We start from the raw sequence: 18,370 nt of genomic DNA, 5'->3' as shown, positions 1-18,370 counted from the left end.
GGCGCGTTTACATGCATATCATTCAATTTTTTTTTTTACTTGCATAGTATTTAAAATTTTAAATATCAAAACAAATAAAACTAACTCCAAATGCAATTTTGATTCCATCTCCCATATTTCGCATGTGTTTATGTGTACGCCATCGTTTTCATTATCGGCATCATCTTTGAATGTCGACAATCTGGTTACTACCATTGCATGCCATCAGACGGAGCTCGCTAGGCATCGTTTCAACAATATCATTGCATGTAAAATGAAATTGCAACGGAACTCATAAGGGCAAGGCATTGACGACATCGATGTAGAAAGTCGCAATGGAGCTTCGCTATGGCCAGACATTAATGGGATCGAGAAAGGAAGTCGTGATAGTGCTCGCTAGGGCAGAGCATCAATAGCATGAGTAAAGGAAGTTGTGACAAAATTCATTGGGGCAACCTAAATGAGTTAGTAAAATGTAAGATTATGTAAATGTTGAAGTGTTAATTATATGAATAAAACAAGTTTTGAGTGTTATGTGTGTAAATTCCCTTCATTTTCTTATATAAATATATAAGCAAAAAAGTTTAAATTTTATAATTTTAATATTTATAAAAAAAATAAACAACTCAAGTATCCGTAATATAGAGGGCTATTTTTACAGCTCATTCTAGTTTTAAGATTTTTAATATGCATATATTGAATATATATTTCTAAATGATATTATTGAATATGATAAAAATATTACACTTGTATTCACCTAAATCAAGTTAATCAAATCATTGTGGTGATATGAATCAAATTTAATAAATGCATAAGTGTAACTTAGTTTGAACAATCAACAACTTAAAACAAATCAACCTTTAAATATCCTAAATTGTAAAGTCTACCAAAGCAAAATCTATTGGAGTCACCTAAGAATCGGTCCTTACTTTGCCATCATTGTTGTTACGAAACTCACACGAGGACTCTTCATATATTCTCTCAAATTACTCGCTAACCAGTTGGTTGTTCTTTCCAAAAGAACTAGCCCACTTTACTCACTATCAATCCAGAACTCGCCAAAAGTTCTTAGCTTGCAACTAGTTACAAGCTATACTCGCTATATTACTAACTATATTGAGTCGAACTCATATTATTTTTATATAATCACACTATACAGCTACTTTCGTATTGTCAAATTCAATCCTTGCTTATAGATAAAAGCTTGTTAGATGTAAGTAAGGACATAAAGTCTATGATAAAGTCTTATATCTTGAGCAAAAACTTTCTTTCACTAAAATCCTTCTCAGTCTCCCTCTCAAAATCACTATTTGACAATATCTCTCTCTTTCTCTCTAAATTATATATGCAACTTGGTTTCACTTGTATTTAATCTATTCACTTAAGAAAATTATTTAGACTTAGTCTCTCTCTCTCTCTCTCTCTCTCTCTCTCTCTCTCTCTCTCTCTCTCTCTCTCCTCTCTATATCTCTACTCCTGTATGCTCATTAGGCTCCATCCATATCCTTAGAAGGGTCATGGTATATTTTCATGGATAACATAGATGCAACGCTTGCTTAAGGGCAATGAGTATGGATACACCAAAGATAAGAAAGCTTATCATATCACACAATGAAGTCAAGAAAAGGTTCGTACATAGGTAGCAATCAAAAGATTATGTGGCCTTTGAGTTGTTGCATGATATATTGCATGAGGATGATTTAATTAGATTATAAGTTCTTTTTACGAGCCTTTCATCTCATTCATTTTATCAAATGCATGAATCAATCATCTCTTTAAGGCATCGATCTTACCTCATTCCTATATTTACCATTCTATCTCTTTTATAATGAAGAGCCTTGCCGCCCTGAGAGTTCAATGGATATTGCTCTCCCCTTTGTCAACCCCCTTTGTCAACAATGTGTTGAGCTCAATCAAAGACACTTTTCAGTGCAAATCACAAAGGCTCAACCGTTATTAAATTTAATATGTTAGTGTTTAAACCATACAAAATGAATTAAGATCAATCTAAGCATGTTGCTAGCTTCAAGTCAAAAATAAATCTCCTCCATAAATTAATGTGGTTAAGTGTTGGCACCTTTTCACCACTTCCAGGGAGTTTCCATTAGGGTAGTCGTCTCATCTTCCTCCAAAGAGCATTAGCATATTTTCACATTTAATCCAATTATTCATCACCCAATTCACAAATACCCATAAGTCTATGAAGAAGTCACAGGCTCGATTGATCATGACATGGGAGCATGACAAGTCTCAACACTATTTTGGTATTTGCTTCTAATGAAAGAAGTTGGGTGTCAAAGACTTGAGGATGTTGGTGCCCAAGCAACGCTCAAAGGTTGATTCTATAAGTTTATAATAATTGAATAATATGGTTGAGTTGCTCAATTTGGCCAACAATCACATTAATGTAGTGGAATACCATCACGTGACTTCACCTTCAACTGCCAAGTTGCAACAATTTGGACCTATTATGGACTCAAGAAGAATCCCATGGGATCATCATGATAATTCACATTGTAACTAAGGAAAATTAAATCGAGGAGCTGCACCATTTTCAACATCATTAGCAATAATAATATTAGAGAATGATGTGCTTCGATAAGCATAAAAGTTGCATATTGACATATGTGCCCTTGAAAAAACTAGTGGTCTCCTCTACATTTGACTTACTTGATGTTCAGTTTACTTTGATTTTTGCTAGTCAAGATCCTGGATGACATAAATGATAAGGAATGTTCCATCGTTATGTTGATGTGTAAAGCTCCAATTGTCATTGAACAATTAGTGTATTGCATTTTTCATAAGAATCATTAGTATGATAGTGGAATATTGCAACCATAATGGCTTAATTGAAGATTTTATTCATGTTGACAAAATGAAGGAGTGCGTCCTTACCAACCTAGGATGGTGAGCCAAATAATGGGCCAATGGAGGAAAACAAGAATTGGATTGTCATAACACACATGGAATTCATATAGTATAGTAGAAATTGTCTAATAAATTCTCAAATGATATTAACTGTAATAATGGACATGGTAATTAAAGGTGGTCAAACCCGAGCGAAAGAGAAACTCAACAACTTGAAGTTACCATCTTAAAACGATAACTTTATATTAGTCGAAATGTGCCGCAAAATTCTCTAAGCAAATCTATTATGAATAATTTTTTAGATGATTTGTTCATAAAATTTTGGGCACTCATCCCCATAAATTATATAATTTATTATATTTTACAGATCTTCTTTATATTATAAATGTTTTCTCACCACATTTCGACTAATAACAATGAGGCCCACCTAACATTGTGATGGCTTGTCCTCCAAATATATGCAAGTATAAGAAATGGAATAAGATCTGAGATGACTACTAACTTCTCATGATATTCTTTTACATAAAATCAAAATAATATAAGTGGTTGTTACATTGAAGACATAAAAAATACAAAAACATCATAATTAAGGCGAAGGAAAACTTATACTTTAATCCTTCAAATGTATATTTAAATATTGCATGTTGACTTTAATTCGCTTGAAATGAATCAAACCCAAAAGTAAAAAATCACAAAAGTGCATTGGTGATTGCCTACTCATCTCATCATGTTCAAAAAACCCTTCTATGATTGCAAAGAAGTGAAATATGTTGACCAATTCATCACTAGGGTCTCTTACTCACATAAGTGTCTAACATATAGTGATTCATTTTCCATAGTTCTATAAGATTGAGTTCAAATAATATTTACACGGGTAAAATTTTAAAATGAGTATCTTAACAATCTAATTTAGCTAGTTAACCAACGAGTATTTTTTTTTTAAATCGCCAAAGTCACCCGTTTAATTTGTGGCTTATTGGGTGACTTACCTCAATCACTTTTATCACTTGTAAAGCCCTATTTTCTCATTTCGGCTATTGTTCTATAGGAGATGTTCGACAATCGAGCGGCCCAAGCTTGCAAAAAATGACATTGAGGTTAGTCTTTTTTTTATTCATTTAATTTTATGTGGTTAATGTTGTGTTTATCTTAGGTTTGATGAAGTTATTTCTAACTATATACATTATATTTAGATATTGCCTAAGTATTTTTGTTAGGTTTAGTTATCTATCATTTTTTGCCCAAAAATGATTTATGTGATAGTATTTAGACATTGTATTTGTTAGATTTCAAAGCATTTTATTTTTTGTGTAATTTAAATGTTTGATTGTGATTTTTTTTGTGCATTTCAATCTAATAATTAGCTTTTAAAATATTATGTATTATTTTGAAATATATTTATATAAAATTATTTTGTGAAATTAAAATATAATATTGTAAAGTTTTTAAGAGTGATGTTGATTTACGTTTGAGATTATGCAAGTTTATTGTATGATTTGATCAATAAAACATAGTAGCATAGTTATGTCTGGATGAGGAGCATCATTTATTTTTTACGTATGGCGTAGAATTATTTTTAGATGATAAGTATGCACCAACGTATTTTGGGGACAGTTATCATCCGTTGCAAGTGGCAGCTAACACGAACTTAGAGCAATTGAAGTTTAGGGTACTCAATGTGAAACCCCTTAAGTAAAAGAAAGTTAAACTCTTAAACATCGAGGCATCTTTTTGGTGCAATGACTGAAAATTTTTATAAGAAACTCTACATTTAAGCATGCTCATCCCAGAGCAATTATGGGATGAGTGTCCATTTGGGAAGTTACATTAACAGGATAAAATTGTTAAGCTCTTAGGTCAAAGCGAGCAATATCTTGATAATTAAGAGTTTGAACTATTAAATGGTATCATAGCAATATACCGGCGAAAGATGAAAACTAAGTGTCATACAAGACAAAGTGTTACGCTATGAGAGCCAACTCTTGAACCCTGTGTGGGACAAAGTGCTACATGATGGGAGCCATCACTTAAATTTATAGGGGGCCACTTATAAAGTCTTATATGTCTGGTGGATGATCTTGGATAAAGATATTAACGAGGATATCAATTACTTAAGTGAGGAACATTGTGAAACTCCTTAAGTAAAAGAAACATAAATTTTTAAACATTGAAGCGTATTTTGATGTAATTATTGGAATTTCCTTAAGAAACTCTACGATTACGCCAACATGACAAAATTGTGAGGTTCTCAGGACAAAGCGAAAAATATCTTGATAGTTAAGAGTTTGGGTTGTTACACTTAAAACATATAAGTATGATATATCGAAGTATATAACTATTTTAGTTTGTCATTTGCCTTTAGGAAATGAGTTTATAGCTTTGCCTATTGAGGATGATGAGGCATGTGAGGTGATGTTATAGAATGTTAACAAAGACTTATATTATATGTGGAGGTTGAAGAGATAAACAAGCCTAATAATAATGCTAAGAATATCACACCCCAAATACATGAATCATTTAGTTTGGAGGAAATGATAGAAGGTGGTTTGATGATTATACCAGTCGAACTGCAATATGTTAAGTAAGTTCTTTATGCTAATATATATTGATTCAAGTATAAATTTATAGATATAAAAAAAAAGTATAAATTTATAGATATGTTACTTATACTGTTGAACTTAACTAACTTCACAAATATGTGTAGTGATTTCTTTCTGATTATGAAGAGGAGATTACAACCATACTTTAAAGGGACTGAGGATATAACTAGGCAACATGATGTTAACTTTATAGGTGACTTATGCTACATATTGTGCCAGCATATATATATTGATGATAATCGATATTTTGACTAGACATTTAGTAAGCACACAACATTCAGCTATGCCTTGTTGTTATAAATCCATACGGTGCTTGGCCGTCCTCTTACCTCGATGAGGGTCCCTCTCAGAGCTACCTTACGATACCAACAATGCTAGACATTCACACTGTCGGCTTCACTCCATATTTTGTACCTTCATCCTTGGACGAGCCTTCAGCCACACACCCTAATGTCAGTCTTGAGAACCAACACCATCTATGCACCATGCCATTGCGTACACCATAGCATTTCACTCCATACACTAATGCAATGTCACATCGGCATAAAAGGAGGCATTTGTGATATATAATATGTAAATTTTGGATGTTTTAGTTATATTGCAATGTTGATATTGTAGTCCTTATATGTGGATTATGTACTATATTTTATTCTATTTTGATGTTATTATCTTGTTATATAGGTTCGCAGATGACTAATTCGAAGTTGAAGATTTTAAAAAATAAATAACTTTCTTGATTCTATATAAATCTTTTCAAATCACACAAAACTAACATTCATTCAACAACAATTAAAAAACAGAGTAAAAAATAACATAATGTGGACTAACTAGTAGAAGAAGGGAAAAAAAAACTAGCAACTTCAACTAACATCAGCAAATAAACAACGGATTACATATTTTTAATTATCATGCATAAGCGAGCTTGGAGTTGAGTTTGTGTTGGATGGAACTCAAACTCTTGTTGAATATACTGTCAGTCCACTCCATTAAAAAACTCCTTTTTGGTACAATATTTTCAATAAGCATCTTATAGGATTTTAATAGGAATTCATCATGTCTAGGATACTATTTATGGTAAAAAATATAGTTATTTACATCGATCATTGACCTTTTAAAGATCACCTCAACAGAACCTTCTCTATCATGATCAGATTCATAAATTTGACCTTTGAGAAAGTCTAGTGAAACCAAATACTCATCATGATCCATGAATCTCTAATGTAAATATTGTCACCCCTTGTCTCTAAGATCATCACCGACTATGTATAGCATTACTTTCATAATCTCATTATGTGTATGTTGCAACAAGCAATCTTCATATTCGCTCCAGAAATACATAACACGCTAGAAAATTTCATTACATTTGGCCTTCTCTTCATGATTGTCATCATAAGTTAGCGCCAAACTTTCTTTTCAAATGAGTGATTCCCTCTTCAATCATTTGCTTGATGGGAATTCTTTGAATCTTATCCATAATTGGCAAATACATTGCAGAATAAGGAACAAGAGATTGGACAACTCTAGTAAACAAACTTAAGGCTACAAGATTCAGATCTTGCTCATCAAATGAACATTTACATCTTCAATTTATATAGACAGAGAATAACACCTAAGATATGACAACTAAAATATGAAAAGTATTTAATGAAATTTATTGCTAGTGTCTATATGACAAGATAATACATGCCTACAAATATGTTTTGATAATACACCATGATGGCCTGATTTTATAAGGTAACTTTACAACTCATACAATGTGACTACTCCCTGCAACTTGACAGCTCAAAGAATAAAAAATTTAGCTAAATACTATACATCTGTACAGTGGCGGAGCCAGAAATTTTATTCAGGGGGGGCTAATGAAAGCCGTTCTCGAGGTCGTGACTCATGAGTCGCGAGAGATGAGTAAAAGCGAAAACGAACCATTATTGCTTTTCATGTCTCCAAAAAAATGTCTATTGCCTAAGTATTTTTGTTAGGTTTAGTTATCTATCATTTTTTTCCCAAAAATGATTTATGTGATAGTATTTAGACATTGTATTTGTTAATGTCAATATCCACAAATATGTCTACAAGTTGCTGGTATTATAGAATTCAAAAATCTTATTATTATTCTCACGTCAAGATTTTGGAGTTAGAACGTTCATGCATCTCCTTTACATTCTTAGGCTTTTCCTACGACTTCATTTATTTCACTATCATGCCTAAGAAAGCATCCTTCTTAGATAATGTATCATTCAAAGGTCTTATTGTTTCCTTAACTTTTACTAACTCAACCTTCTTAGCTTATATATTTGGTCACAAAATAATTCACTATCTTTTGAAGTATACCTCAAAATTTTTTATTATTTCCATTCTCAAGATTGTTATCCTTATTTTTATGCTTGGCTAAACAATATTTTTTGTTGCTTCTCTTCACAAAGAAACTCATATACCATGACTTTATATGTTTATACATGGCCATAATGTATAAATCACTAGTCAGCACTCCCTCCGGCTCTAGGGAATCAACATTTATGTGGACAACATATTTACCCAAACCCTGATCTTAATTGAAGGAACTTATGTCATAGTAGTAAGAAAATGTTATTCAAAGGCCAATGGATAAATTAAAGATTCATTTCCCTTGTAAGTCCTACATTCCTCATCAGATCACCTTTTGAAATCATGATACCTTTCCTTCTTCAAGTCTATGGATTGTCTCTTGTGCCCAAACTAATTTTAATGGGGTTAGCCGTATTCATCCCATGATGATGCTTTCGCCTCATAAATCTTTTAGACTTCTCCTCATCTTCCTCTACTACTTAAGGACAACTCATTGCCTCTTCAATGATTTTCTACCCTCAAAGATGATGTTACCTTCTTTGACGACAACATCCAAGAAGACACACAAGTAGATGTCAACTTCCAAACTCATATTTATATCAGCATACACATCACCAAGAATATAAAAAAATATAGAAGGAAAAATCACAACAGGTTATCTAAACTCAATAGGTTAGTAAAAGGTAAACAACAAATTTTTGTTAAAAAATTAAAGCCTTGCTTACTAATTGAGGTTCAAGGTCAAGTGTTGCCTTGATCATTTTCTTGAATGAGTACAACTTGCAATCTAGAATATATTCTGTCAACTCACACCCGATTGCACTTGTTAACTAAGGTTTTGTTTGGGACGGTTTTTTTATTGCTTCTTAAAACAGCTTTTTAAGCAGCTTTTTAGTATAAATATTAAAATTTTTGTACTAGAAAGCAGCTTCAAGAAGCAGTAAAATAGTCATCCCAAACGAAGCATAAGAGACTTAGTGGGATCACAATGTCTCTTTAAATCTTTACAGACATGATTTTGATCGACCACCTCTTAGTAAACTTATTTGAAAAAATACTTATTGTTTTAACTATTTGCTTTACTTTTCAATAATTCTAGCATGAAACATTTGAAAAAGAAACATAATATACCCATTTTGAAGCTTTTATAGTAAACATATTTCTAAAGAGCTTAGGGTCTACTTCACCCTTTACTTGGGGAGGATGATGCTAAAGAAGACCAAGCTTGTAGAAGAGTTCGACATTACCTAAATTGAGAAGAGGATAATATATCAAAGAATTTAAGAAAGAAGAATAAAACAAGATCAATCTAAATTTATCTTAATAGAAGCATAACTCTGTGTTAGAAAGAGTTAGGGAATTGAACTCATTAAAACTCTCACAATAAAGCCCTAACTAAGGTGCACCTCTTGCAAAGGATGCTTCATGCTCTTTTGTTTAATGAATGAAGTGAATCTCTACTTTGATTTGATAAAACATTCAAGACTATTGATAATTGAGCAAACCATTGTTGAAGTAAGAGCTTCGAAAAAAAGAGGAAGATAAAATGCATAGAACAACAAAACTAAAAGTTCAAGGGTACTAATGAGACAATCTCTACTTGCCCAATTTCTTACCTTGTACTTTCACCTTATGTAATTATGAAGAAGGGCATATCATTTATAATATCAAATATCTATGTTTACGACATTCTATCTTTATAGCAAAAAATTGTGCACATATAAAGAGAGCGAGTGGAAGATGACAATATTAGAAGGGGAGATGGACCCCTAAGGGCAAAAAAAGGAGACTGAGAAAAATAAACGGGTGAGAAAAAAAAGAGAGAAAAAATTCAAAAAAAAGAAGTAAGAATTAATATTCATTCTTATTCATTAATGACACTAATATACACTATGACTGAAGATGAAATCTCATCACACGTAATGAAAATAATAGCTAAATGAAGAAGAAAATAATATAAAAATACAAATAGCATTGAACGTAAAATCAAATCATGTTGGGTTCATCATCATCATTTGATCATGGTCAATCTACATCAGTAATATGACCTTTGCAAATTAAATTAAAATTCCTACTAACTTTCAATCATGCTAAGCAAATAATTAAACCAATTACCAAGTTAATTATTAATTACAAATCAATAAATTATAAAAAACCAATTACATCAGCAAGCTAAAATTAATCACTTTCTCCAAAGTAAAAAACAAATAAATTTTTAATGAAGCTATCAAAAATATTAATTAATTATTGTTCACCCCACTTACATAATTAATATAAATAAATTCAAACAAATTTATTATTTTAAAATAATCATCATAACATATTATGCATACATACAAATAATGAATAATTAATTACTAATTTTTAATTTAAATGGTCATTTGATTTATTATTTTAGAATATTTATTATGACAAATCAATGTTGTGAAAATCAGACAACACAACAAATCAGAAGATTGAGAGGCTCACGATTCGACTGGTTGAACCGGGGTTGAACCAGATGACGTAATAAATGCAACTTTTATTTTTTTAAATAAACTATCAAAATAATGATGCTATTATTAAAAATTATGTGACAAAAAATTAAGTAGAGCTCAAAATCATGAATAAAAATATACACAAATAATTAAAAGAGTTATTTTTAAAATAAAAAAAGATTTCAGGCTTTCGGCTCAGAGCTTATTCACGAAACCTATTTCTCCAGCTGTTTGATGTGCAATCAGCGACACAAATCACACTATTTTGAAACCGACCAGTTCATTCAAACACGTATGATCCGGCAGTTCAGTGGTTCAATCGGTAATTGAACTGAATTGACTGCAAGCTGGTTCTTATGGTAGCACCGGATCGACTGCCCGATCGGTTCCTGATTCAATCGGTTCAGTTGAACTGGCCGATCCTGTCCAATTTTTAAACCCTTGTGATACATAATTAAATAATTAATCTTGAAGTAGGACCCTAAAACTCTAATTGACAAGCCAAAAATTTTGTGAGTACTTTTTTGTAAAAAGATAGTGCACTAAAATGAATCCCCAGAAAATTACTAAGATTAACAAGGATCTTTTTGCAATATCGATAATCATAAGCCGTATGGTGCAAAAGGGCCGAACCGTAGATCACAGAAGCGCTGGCTCTTTAAATTGATCCTAGGGTTTCATCTTCTCTAGCTGACGCGAGGGTAAGAGAGACAAGGAGGCGGCTTAGGGGCCGAACGAGTGAGGAGGCAATCGTCGTCATTACTTTTGATCGGCCAAAATGGGTAAAGATCCATCCCTGGCTTCTAAACTTGTCGATGTGTCTGCACGAATCTAATTCATGGCGTATTCTTCTTTTTACTCCTAGGTATCTCTCGGGATTCCTTGCATAAGAAGCGCGCCACAGGCGGCAAAAAGAAGGCCTGGAGGAAGAAGAGAAAGTAAGCGTCCTCCACTCAAGTTTTCTTCATGCCATGAAAAAAAGAAGTCTTGATCTGAGGACCCTTTCTCCTTATACAAGGCGTCTGTTTTTATAGTTTCTATCTTGTTTTTACCCGTCCTGGAACTCTATTATTATGACAAGCTTTCTAAATTCCAATAATTTGTTTACATAGACCATTTTCCTAGTTAAATTGGTGGATTATATGTGAAGAGGATCAACATAACTAAGCAGCACTTTTTCTTTGAATTTACATATGGAATTGTACTCCCACTTCCGGGCGAGAGTGATTTTATTTAAATCGTTCTTTAAATAAGTTATCTTTTGCAACTATTTAAGGTATGAGCTAGGCCGGCAGCCAGCCAACACCAAACTTTCCAGCAACAAAACGGTCAGGAGGGTTCGAGTTCGAGGAGGCAACGTCAAGTGGAGGGCTCTCCGCTTGGACACAGGAAATTACTCCTGGGGGAGCGAGGCTATCACCCGCAAGACAAGAATCCTCGATGTGGTTTATAATGCCTCGAACAATGAGCTCGTGAGGACGCAGACCCTCGTGAAGAGTGCTATCGTGCAGGTTGATGCCACCCCTTTCAAGCAGTGGTACCTCCAGCATTATGGAGTTGAACTTGGGAAGAAGAAGAAGGCCGCTGCCTCATCTAAGAAGGATGCACCTGAGGTGGATTTTTTCCCCCTATTTTTACTTCTTCTTTTTGCTATACTTAAGCATTTCATCAGCTTTGTCATGTTAGTTTGGTATAACAACAGTACGCATATATTCTTTAGCAAAGTATTACTTTGGAATTTGTATCATAAAATGATTTAGGGTTTTCAATGATTGTTTGGTTAACATTACTTTGTGTTCAATTTGAAACTTGTTCAATGTGGACATTGCAAGTCTATTACATTTTTTGCTGGTTACAAGGATCACATGAAAATTCTTCCCATAGATTGAGATATTGTTGTTTTATTTTTCCTTTAATTGTCAATGGTTGGAAGGGAAAAATTGTTGCCTAGGTTATATTCATTGTTTCATGGTTGAACTGTAAAAATTACTGAGTTATTGTTGCAATTCTCAAAGAAGAAATTTTTTTCAGTTGATCATTTAGATTGTATCGGAGTTTGGCTGTCATGTAGGGCCTGACCTTTGAGTTTTGTATTTGATGTTTCATATAATGGAAGGGTTTCATTTCCTGATCTATCATCATTATTATCATTTTTAGTTTTATTTTAACTAGTTGGGGTTGTAAATTTCATTCTTCATTCATTATTGTTGGTTGAGTTGTTGCTTGAGGTAGTAAATATGCTTTGCTTAAATATTTTTGCATGGTTTATAGTCAAGTGATTTTTATTTTACCCTTTAGCTTTCCAAATCCTTCCAAATTTATTTTTATCTTCCTATTTTCTTGGTGCATTTTTACTCTCCTTCATAAATGCCCAAACCACCTACGACTATTTCATCATCTTCAATAGTTGCTACCACTTATGTCTCTATAATATTGCCATTTATCGCTTACCAATCCATCCTTCCTATTATTACCATAGATCATTCTAGATGGACGAAGAAAATGGTTTGTGATAAAGAAATGATGTGCTGCTTAGCGGATAAATTGACATCTTCTGAGCATCAATAATTCTAATTTGCTTTCATGTACTTATATGAGTTAATGTTACACAACTCACCTTAATGTGTTGGTTAGGAGCTTAAGACCACCAACCAAGTGGTCTTGGATTCGAAGCTTGTGTATGTGATGTGTGTGAGTTTGCCTTAATTGGCTCAAAAGTCCAAAAGAAAAAGAGTTAAATGTTTTTCCAAGCTAGTATAGATAAACCTGGTACTCTTTGGTCATTTACATTATTTTTTGGAAGTAACCTCTCTTTCATGTAAACAATCAAAGCATACCTAGCTTATTTGTGCATGTGTTGCTTCAAGAATCTCTCTAATTACTTTTCCGTGGGTGTATTACATTGAAATATAATGAAAATTTCTGAAACTTTTTAGTTTTCTTTCTGCTTCAAATGTCTATCAGTATTACAAATCAGAAAGATAAGATAAGCCTTTTAATCTTTGTTTCATTTGTCAGTTTGTACCTTTTAATACAATGAACAATTCAATATTGGATGCAATTTCACATTTTATATATTTCCTGTTCTGATGCTTATTTGTGGGCGATTTCACCAACTGACCTGTTCTATGGAATTGGTAAATCTATTATGTTTTTATATTGTTATAGTATTAATTCTTAAATCTGTTTTATCTTTTTCTTGTGTGCTCAACATGCCATTGACTACTAGGCAAGTATTTTGTTGCTAATTGTGTTACAAGCAATTCTTTAATTATGTGAGAACAGAATGCTATTAGGAGCAAATTATTTGCTAAACATAAGTGGTTGAATTTGAAAAATGAGAATTTGAAGATTAGTCATTAATGGAGGCAAATTGAAATTCCTTAGTTGAGCAAAACTTGATGTGGGATAAAATGACTAGTTTAAGGGGAGTCTAGAAATAGATCGTACATAGGTCAATAAACTTGGTGGAGTGAGGAGGTACAAAAGGTTATTAAGATCGAGAAACACACTTTTAGAAGTGACAAATTGAATACTAATACTTGAAAGAAAGCTAGTAATGAGTAAAGCGGTACTTACAACTTTTGATGATTTATAAAATAGACTTGGTACATGAAAGGAGAAATTGGATGTTTAGAATTGATAAGATAAAAGAGATTTATTGATTTTGATCAAGTTTGATGCATTAAAAATGAAGATAATAGGACCATGATTAAAAATAAAGATATCGAGCAATGATGAAAATGTTACTTTGAGAAGTTGTTAACTGAAAAATTCAAGAAAGAAATTATTTTGCAAGGGTATGATGAACAACATGGTTAAGTATATTATAGATTGATCATTAAAAAAAATGAAGTGGAGCTGGCTTTGAGAAAAAAAGGCATAAAAGTAAAACTTTTTATTTGGACGAGATATATATTAAAATTTGAAATGTCATGAGCGATATTGTAATGATTTGATTGAAAAAGTTTTTCAAATAGAATTTCATAGGCTAAGAGGATGTCAAATGATTGGAGAAGCATTTTGATACCAATATTTAAGAGCAAAGGTGATTTTTTAGTTTGTACTAATTATATATATGAATCAATTGATGAGTCAAAAAAAAAAAAAAAAACTCTGGGAGCAAGTAATGGAACTTAGGTTTAGAAAACTTACACAGCCTTACTTATAAACCTATTTTGTGTCAGGAAGATTTATTATGGAATTGATTTTTGTATTAATATGATTAATGAAGAAGCTTAGAGAACAAATTAGAAACCATGTATTTTTATTAATTTTTAAGCAGGCATGTGATTGTGTACCCACAAGAATTGATTTGATGTGCTCTAAAGCATAAAGGTGTGCACCAATGATATATTGACATTATTAAAGATATGTGCAAGGGAGAAACTACTAATATTAGAAGTAGGTGTCGACGGACTCATATGCCTTCTTAAAAGGCATATAATCGAGTACCAATGTTTTTAATTACCATAACTTTGCATCAATAATCAATAGTGATATTGTTACTTTTTATGTATGATATGTAGATGCTTACAAATGATATTCAAAGTGTAGTACATTGGTGCATGTTTTTTTGATATAACTCTAGTTGGTGAGATATCCATTGAATCAATTAAAAGTTACAACATTGAGGAAATATTTAGAAGACAAAAGCTTTAGAATTAGCAGAACAAAAATTGAATATATACTATGTCATTTTTGGTTGTTATGACGATGACAATTATTATTAAAATATTATTAGGAGATAATGTGATACTCATGTGTGATAGGTTTATATGAAGACACTAATGATGATATGATTTCTAAAATTAAGGTTAAATGATTAAAATAGCGGAGCCTTTTGGGATTTATGTGGGATAAGAGAATATTATAGATGCTTAAAGGTGAATTTTATAAATTACAATTAGGTTTGTTATGTTATATGGATTAGAATATTAAATTGTGAAAAGATCATTGATATCTATATTGATTGAGACAAAAATGAGAATGCTAAGATGTTTGTGTGTCAAAATTAGTAAGAATAAATTAATGGTTGGTTATATAAGAGAAAATATAATATTTTTGCCGATGAGTTGACGAAAAAAAGACTTAGATAATTTGACATGTGCAACAACTTACAAAACATAAACCCATGGGGTGAGTTGATAAGATTAATGCTAGAGGATTTGGAATTTAAACCAATAGATCTGAGATTACATGAATATAAGTTTTTCAATTTGATTTGTGAAGAATAGGTTTAACTCTTTAGTAAACATTCTAGTATTCTTCAAAAGAAATGAATTTTCATAATGTTCACCCCAAATACTTGGGATAAGGCTAGTTAAGGTGATGTTGAGGAGGAGAAAATTATGTATCTGTTGAAACAACAATTGACTGCCTAGCCATTGCAACCGGTTTTACTATGCGTGATTTCTTTTTCTATTTAAACAGTAGTTTGTGACACTGAGGACACAAGAAAGAGGAATGGACTAAAAAACAAAGAAACAAAGAAAGGCTCAAACTATTACAAGAATTCTTGAACAACAAATGCTTAAGATTTCGGTAAAACCAGCCCACCAAATAGAGCCAAAGGGTTTAGCGTTTCTTCTTCAGGACTGCAATATTCCTGGATAACAGTTATTCCCTTTGTAAGGTTGAACCTCCCCTATTTTGTGACCAGATCGAGAGCTTTAAGAGGGGTCCACAAGAAAATCCAGAAAATATTCCTGCTCATTGGAGATGATGTGGATCGATCCTGGTTTTCCTTCTTTGTATTTCTTCTTCTTTCCATTGGATAAATGTGGTTATACAAAAAGTTTGTATGACATTTTATTTGCATTTGAGAAGTTGACATTAAATCCTTCTTAATTGTATATTATGTTAACTTTAATAAATCTTATTTGTTAATCACAATTAGTTTACTATTGTGCATGATTCTCCTCGGACTAGAGTGCATAGCGTGTAGTGAGATATATGCTATTTTAAAAATATTCTCAAATCATTAAAAATGAATAATTGGTTAATAATTCAACAATATAAAACGAACTATCATGAAAGTACATGAAGTAGTCGCCTTGTTAGAAAATCAACTATTGTAGCAAAGAATTAGATTTGTAAATAAAATATCATGGCTATAACACTGGAATAATAAACATGGGAGTATTGTGTTGAAGTTGTTGAAACATTCACTCCTATTTATGCTAATTCTATAATACTTCACCATGGACCTCCTTTCTCAATAGACACAAAAAATGCCTTTTTTATCGGTGATATTGTGAATGAAATTTATATGCGCTCATCACTTGTCATTACATTACAACAACAATATCAAGTTTTTATCTCATTACGTGGGGTAGACTACAAAAATCATTCTTCTTCATCCACGTAGACTACAAAAATCATTCTTCTTCATTGTGTTATGTTAAGGGTCAAATTCTAATACTTGTCATTACATTCCATCATAAAATTTGTTGCCTCAGATGAGCTTTGTATTGGCTGAAACAAGCTTCTTGAGCTTGGTTCACTAGTTTTAGTAGCTATATTAAAAAAATTTCGACTGGTCAGTCAGTCTCTTATGATTCTGCTTTGTTTGTTAATCCTTCGAAGGTACAATTTAATTTTTTTTATGTGGATGATATGATTATCACATAGCATCACTAATATTATCTGGGGCCGTAGAAGGTATCTCCAATATTTCTTTGAGATGAAGGATTTGGGTCAGTAACGGTACTTTTTTTTTATTGTCTTAAAATATCTTCCAACTTTGCTGGCTGTTAAATCTCACAAACAAAGTATTCCTCTTGTATTCTTAATCCTGTAGACATCATTTGACTTGAATATCCTGGCTGTTATATCTCACAATACTTTTTTTTTATCTTGAAATATCTTCTAATTGTCCTGGCTGTTATATCTCACAAGCAAAGTATTCTTTTGGTATTCTTAATCGTGTAGACATCATTTGACTTGAAGACTGCATCCACTCCTTTGGAGCCACTCAGTCATCTCAATTATATTGATAGAATGCCTCTCTTATTTGCCACTCAACAATGACAATTTGTCCAAAGATTGATGTCTTTCTGCCACTTGCCTTGACATTGCTTAATTCGATTTAGGTTTAAATAAATCGAATTAAATTAATTTTTTTTAGTAAAATATACTTGAAGCGGTTCGGGTTTGGGTTGACCCGGACTCGAAGCAGGTCGGGTTCAGGTTCTGAAAACTGCCCCGTTTGCAAAAATGAGTTGAGTTTAGGTCGGGTTGAATAGTGTCTGGTCAGTTTTGGGTTGGACCCGAACCCGACCTGTGATCACAGCCCTAGTCACGCTTTGCTCTCATACCTTCCTGTTTGTTTGTGTGTTTTTGGTAGGGACAAGAGGGTGAAGCCCAGCAGGAAGAGGTAAAAAAGAGTAGCCACGTCCAAAGGAAGTTGGAGAAAAGGCAGGAGGGCCGCAAGCTTGATGCCCACATTGAGGAGCAGTTTGGTGGTGGGCGTCTCCTGGCCTGTATCTCCTCCCGCCCTGGCCAATGTGGCAGAGCTGATGGGTAATAACACAATCTCCTCCTCTTCCTTGAAAAACTCAAAAAAATCTAATTCTGTAAGCCTCCAGTAGAGCTAATCTGCTTTGCTTCTTTATTCAGTTACATTATCGAAGGCAAGGAGCTGGAGTTCTACCTGAAGAAGATCCAGAGGAAAAAAGGCAAGGGTGCCGGTGCAGCTGCCTGAGTAAACTCTTTAGAAGCTCAACTGAAGTACTATTATTTTCCTTTTTTATGCCTCTAAGCTACTTTTCAACTGTTGCTGAATCTTTAAACCAAAGGCTTCCTTCTGTTATTTGTAGTAGCGGATTTTGTTCTGTTCGAATGGTGGTGAACTGAGGTTCTTAATGCTTTGTTTTTTTGCTTAATTTATGTTTGTTCTTGCAAAGCTAGATTTCATTAGAGAAGTGTTTCAGTCCTTTCAGATATATCCACACCACAAACAGCACTGGAAGTAATATTGGATGGCTGGGATGGATGCCACGTGTTTCCTTTATTTTAAATCTGAATAAATTAAATAATTTTCTCTGTATGCGACCTCGAGCACATTGTTACAAGAAGATTATTGTGATCTAATGAAGTGTAAATTGAGAATAACTTGTT

The 18,370-nt window shown here is 32.7% G+C and overlaps 1 protein-coding gene across 1 annotated transcript; it reads left to right on the top strand.

The window, feature by feature from the left end:
- Positions 1-10,874: 10,874 nt before the first annotated feature.
- Positions 10,875-18,139, top strand: LOC110105644 (40S ribosomal protein S8). The gene is made up of 5 exons (XM_020835224.2): positions 10,875-11,031; positions 11,115-11,187; positions 11,526-11,862; positions 17,598-17,773; positions 17,870-18,139. The coding sequence occupies exons 1-5, from the start codon at positions 11,028-11,030 to the stop codon at positions 17,952-17,954; spliced, it is 675 nt and encodes a 224-aa protein (XP_020690883.1). The 5' UTR covers positions 10,875-11,027; the 3' UTR covers positions 17,955-18,139.
- The last annotated feature ends 231 nt before the right edge of the window (positions 18,140-18,370 follow it).

This window comes from Dendrobium catenatum, unplaced genomic scaffold, assembly GCF_001605985.2.
Source record: "Dendrobium catenatum unplaced genomic scaffold, ASM160598v2 fragScaff_scaffold_671, whole genome shotgun sequence".
NCBI classification, from domain to species: domain Eukaryota; kingdom Viridiplantae; phylum Streptophyta; class Magnoliopsida; order Asparagales; family Orchidaceae; genus Dendrobium; species Dendrobium catenatum.
The sequence above is the reverse complement of the archived record's forward strand: the minus strand, read 5'-3'. Positions and strand labels throughout refer to the sequence as shown.

Bases quoted from the DNA above. Each gene is read 5' to 3' on its own strand.
- LOC110105644 (XM_020835224.2), top strand. The intron at 11,188-11,525 runs GTAAGCGTCCTC...CAACTATTTAAG, and splicing joins GCCTGGAGGAAGAAGAGAAA to GTATGAGCTAGGCCGGCAGC. The intron at 11,863-17,597 runs GTGGATTTTTTC...TGTTTTTGGTAG, and splicing joins CTAAGAAGGATGCACCTGAG to GGACAAGAGGGTGAAGCCCA.